The sequence below is a fragment of the Nematolebias whitei genome, chromosome 10, assembly GCF_014905685.2.
Source record: "Nematolebias whitei isolate Nwh7 chromosome 10, NemWhi1, whole genome shotgun sequence".
Lineage (NCBI taxonomy): Eukaryota > Metazoa > Chordata > Actinopteri > Cyprinodontiformes > Rivulidae > Nematolebias > Nematolebias whitei.
Window position 1 is genome coordinate 27,911,526 of NC_056507.1, and position 5,223 is coordinate 27,916,748.

A 5,223-nucleotide genomic window follows, 5' to 3' on the forward strand; every position below is an offset into this window, starting at 1 on the left:
CTGCATTGAAACCTTAACCCACCACCAATCAACCTGTTTCTTATGACAGTTTCCTGAGTTTTTCCCCCTCAGAGATAAAATCCCCATCAAGTCACAGCAACAAACACTCCTTTTTTTCAGTTCCCATCCAAACCAAAACTGACCTGTGTGCGTCCTTAGGTGGGCTTTGAGGTGGGAGGATTTGCCATAAACTTTTTCACAGCCAGAGTAGTGGCATTTGTGCTTTTTCTGAGGTGACTCCTGCTCAGTTCGACCTCTGGCTCTTCTGCCTCTTTGTCTGAGCGCAGGGTCGCAGCCGGCGGTAGGTGTGGCACAGTTTCCATCCTCTCGGAGGGTCTGCGCGCTCTCATCCTTTAGGATCACTTTGGCAGGCTGCTGCTCGTTGGGGGTCTGCTGGTTAAAATCCGCCAGAATCCGCGCCACCACGAACAGCGACGAGTTCTCCTTCACCTCCTTTATGTCCTCCGCGCTCCTGGAAGAGGAGGACGGGATCTCCGGCTTGAGCTCCCTGTTGCCTTTAGGAGCGTGCACCACTGCACGACTGGACATTGAGACAAGGCACTCCGCTGCAAAGTGATCCATTTTGTCCTTAAAGCAGCCCCCTCCGCTTCTTAATGGCATAAGACCGGTGTGTGTGTGTGTGAGAGAGAGGGGTGTGTGTGGACAAAAAGTACTTGTTGTACCGTAGTTCCCTTTGTGTGGTGGAGGAGAGGAAGAGGTCGTCCTCATCAGAGGCAGCTGACTTTATCTACCCGGCTTTCCAATATATCCTCAACATCCTGCAGAAACGGCTCAGACGCAAATAATAATAATAATAAAAATAAAAATAATAATAATAACGCAGAGAAGAGAACAGAAAGCAGGAGTCTTTGTTTTAGTGCAGCGACGCCGGCAGCAGGAACTCCTCCAACTTGGATGCGTTCAGTCCCATTGCGGCTTCAGATCATCTCCCGCACGGTGCGCGCGTCTCCGGAGCGCCTCTTCCTGCTCAGTGTATCCATGCTGGGGGCGTGCCGGCCCGAGCCGCCGCGCGCTCATTGGGTACATCCTGTCCCCGAGTGCGCGGAGAGGCGCGAGTTGCTCGAAAGTTTCTGCTGCCTTGTCTCCATGCGCTCATGCAGTTGTTGGAGACCCTCTGATGCGCAGCACCCGAGACTTTCAGCAGCAGATTTTAATTCATCTGTTGCGATATGACCTCGTGCCTCTTCTGGATCGCCGCCATGCAGAGGTGAAAGGCGGGCAATAAGGTTTTGGCCCGTGTCTCTGTGTGTTTGAGTGTTTTTCTGTTAGCAAAATATCCCATGAACCACAGGATGGGTTTTTATTAAACTGCTGTAAAGTGATCGTTGGGTGTGTTTGGAGTCAATCTGATTAAAGATGCTCACCACAGCCAAGTGAATTTACAAAATACAACAATGGAAATAACTCAGACAAGCATTGACCTAATATGTTGTGTGATCATAACTGAGAGTCCTCCCCAACGCATACTCCAAGCACTACACACATTGCGCAATATGGCTGCCTAAAACATTGTTGACATCAACCCTATACTGACTGATTCCAAATTTTATCTTGAACTACTTGACAGATGTTAATGAAACTCTCAAAAAGTAATCAAGAAATGTGTATTTAGAACTGATTAACATTTGGAGACACTCACATTCAAGATGGCCATCACAGCTCATCAGAATGTGTCAACACATAAATGGGTATAACTCAGCCAGTTTTACAGATGTTGAGCTACAATCGTGATGGAAGATGAATGTTATCAACACGTGCCAAACACTAACAATCCAAACCAAGATGGTCACCACAGCTAATCAACTTTAGTCAATACAAAAATGACTATGACTGACAGTTTTGTAGGTATTGAGATAAACGTTGTTGTAGCTGAGAGTCATCTTCAACTATTCAGTACTAACAGATTTTACAGCATTTCACAATATTGCAAAAAATCATGTTTTAAAGAATGTTTGACCGAATCAGCTGTGATTTTGTCCCTTCAGAAGATGAAGATTAGGGTCAACTCTGTCATGAGAGGTGCATTCCTTCATATACTGTAACTGCATTTCTCATTATTATTGCATAATTATAAAAAAAGGGCTAACGTTAATGCCTCCACAGAGCAATGATTTTCAAAAAACATTTCAGGATCTTCTGAAGTTTAACTCAATTCAACTCAGTTTATTCATATGGTACCAATTAACAGTCCAAATCACAAATCTATATTTAAATCTAATTACAGCCAATTCATTCCTTTTATAATAAAAAACATTCATGTGCAGTATTTACCAGGTATGTCAAAGTTTATGCTCAATAATCCAGGTAAAAAAAATCCAACAAAGTTAAGTCAGGTTTTCTGGACGGTTTCATTTTTTGTTGAAACGTTTCCTCCTTCATCCAAAGGACTTCATCAGTGCGAGGAGCCACAACAAACTCAATCCCACAAGAAGCACACTCACATAATGGGCCAACCAGTTTGATGCTGGTGCTAAGGTGGTTTCTAGAGTCTGCCCTCTCCCATTAATCCAATAATTCTGATGCAGTCGGTGGAGAGGGTGGACTCCAGAAACCACCTTAGCACCAGCATCAAACTGGTTGGCCCACTATGTGAGTGTGCTTCTTGTGGGATTGAGTTGTGGCTCCTCGCACTGATGAAGTTCTTTGGATGAAGGACGAAATGTTTCAACAAAAAAAGGAACCGTCCAGAGGACCGGACTAAACTTTGTTGGATTACCAGGTATGGTTTCTATTGTAAAAATAGAAAGAAAGAAATTAGAAAGGTTAATGACAGTAATGATACAAACATGGAGAGTAGATCTGGTAAAAACTGCAGAATAATAAAAAAAAAGTGTTCAGTTTGTCCTCCATCAGTTTAATCCTATAGCAGCATGATAGAGATAGTTTAGGAAACCCAAACCAATCCTGACTATAGGATTTATCAAAAAGTAAAGTCTTAAGCCCAGTCTTAAAACTGGACAATGTGTCAGCCTCACAGACAGAAACTGGAAGTTGGATCCACAAGAGAGGAGCCTGATAACTGAAATTCTGCCTCCCATTTTACTTTTAGAAACTCTAGGGACCACAAGTAAACCTGCAGTCTGAGAGTGAAGTGCTCTGTTAGGAAAGTATGGAACAGGAACATTTTTATTAGACCACTGGAGGAAGGCACCAGCTTCCTGTGACCATGACCATGCACAAAACAAGCAGGTAAAGAAAACTCTGGAATATCTAATATTAGATGGAGCGTGGTTGTTGAGGGGTTTGCTTGTTAAAAGATTTTCAATCCTAGTCAGAAATTTGGTAAGAAGCAAAGCTCAGAAATATGGTTTCTAACTCTAACCAAAACTCTGGCAGCAACATTTTGGATCAACATAAAGTGTTGATTTTGGACACCCAGCTTAGAAAAGTAATAAATCATGAAGCAGTTGGGTTCTGAGAAAGAATGTACATTTAATATCTTACCTGTTGTAGATAGCTCTTTGAAATGACCCAGTATGGATAAATAAAGTTTAATTTGGACAAAATGTCCAAGTTAATGGTTCGCCTGTGTGAAGTTGAGACACTGTGAGGTCAAACTCCTACAAATTGCCTTAAAATATATATTTTTTAAACTCTGAATCCATATAAAAAGGGTGACTGAAACTCGTCTTTATTAGCATTTATCCTTTAATTAGTTAGCATGAAAGCATGTGTTTGCTGGTATTTACTCATTGTTAGCTCTGACAAAGGTTAGTTCTACTTTGCTCATGGTGTTTTATCCCTTTGTATATTTCTGTCTGAATTTTATTGCAACTTAAATTCCTCTTCATAATAGTTTATGTAGCTCTGCAGAACTAGACTTGGAAGTAAGACGGACTGACAGACAGGTTTGACTTCACATACCTTTCTGCAAAAGCTCAGTTTGTAACTCCTGTAACCATCCATCTGTAAAATGTGACTGAAGTGATTTGTAACTTTGCAAACACTGCAGGCAAATAGAAAATTACACCAGGTTGGTTTAAAAGACATGAAGATCACTGGTCCACTCTTTGTTAGTAGTTAATTCAATTTACAGGTTTTAACTCTGCTGAATGTGGCTGCTGGCTCCTCTCAACAACATGTTGTCTTCATCATTTCCTCACCCTTTCTTTCAGTAACACTTGCAGTACAAATAAAATCAAAGAAAAATCCCATGAATTCCTCCATTCGGAGCCCCCAAACCTTTTTTTTTCTGTAATAAAAAGTTAAGTATCAGAAAAATGTCAATCTGGAGAGTCTGGTTCCTGGATAAGATTATTGGTTTTCACTAAGTTTTAGATTTAGGGTGACGTCATGTGCGCCACAGAATGGTAGCGCTGTCGGGAGCTCTGCTTTGATCTTTACTTGTTCTTGTTGTTTTTGTTTTAACTTTATTTGCACCTACACTATACACCCACACTATGGGTATGACCGCAACACACTTTTGGAGGTTTGTGTGTCGCTGCCTTGCCATTGTGATTCAGTTTCTGGCCCCCTTCCATCCTCGGACTCAGGCTCTGACCTGTCATGGCAGCCATCTCCATGATCCTCCACCTGCCTGCATGGACCGAACTTTACAGAACAGCTCGCTTCCGCAGGGAAACCTTGGATGTTCTGTGTCTGCCAGACCCAGTTCTGGAGGGCAGTCAGGGAGGGCAGTTGCCAAGGTAGATATTATCATCATGCTGCTAACAAGACCACGCCGCTAACAGAACCACACTGCTAACAGTACCATGGTGCCAACCGGACCATGTGGCTAATGCTCCTTTTCCATTAGTACCTTTAGTACCGGTACAGCACGGTGCTCGACTCAGTACAGTACATATGTTTCCATTATGCTTTCAGTACCGGTTCCAGTGGGCGGGGTTCAAATTGACGTCATGCGCCTCTCACCAGTTGGTGGAGGTGAGACGCTGAAACAGGTTTCAGTACAGGGTGAGAAATTATTTTGAAGTTTCTGGAAAATTAAAAAGAATACAGATTATTAAAATAATTGATGTAAACATATATACATACACTACATTGCTAACAGTATTTGCTCACCTGCCTTGACTCACATATGAGCTTAAGTGACATCCTATTCCTAATCCATAGGGTTCAGTATGACATTGGTCCACCCTTTGCAGCTAGAACAACTTCAACTCTTCTGGGAAGGCTGTCCACAGGTTTAGGAGTGTGTTTATGGGGATTTTTGATCATTCTTCCAGAAGCGCATTTGTGAGG

The 5,223-nt window shown here is 42.4% G+C and overlaps 1 protein-coding gene across 1 annotated transcript in view; it reads right to left on the reverse strand.

The window, feature by feature from the left end:
• The window catches only part of klf13 (Kruppel-like factor 13), a 14,875-nt gene extending 13,910 nt beyond the window's left edge, over window positions 1-965 (reverse strand). The window contains exon 1 of the mRNA XM_037682915.1: window positions 144-965. Within this exon, the coding sequence (XP_037538843.1) occupies window positions 144-729 (586 nt within the window). The 5' untranslated portion in view covers window positions 730-965. The remainder of the gene's footprint in view (window positions 1-143) is intronic.
• Between the last annotated feature and the right edge of the window lie 4,258 nt (window positions 966-5,223).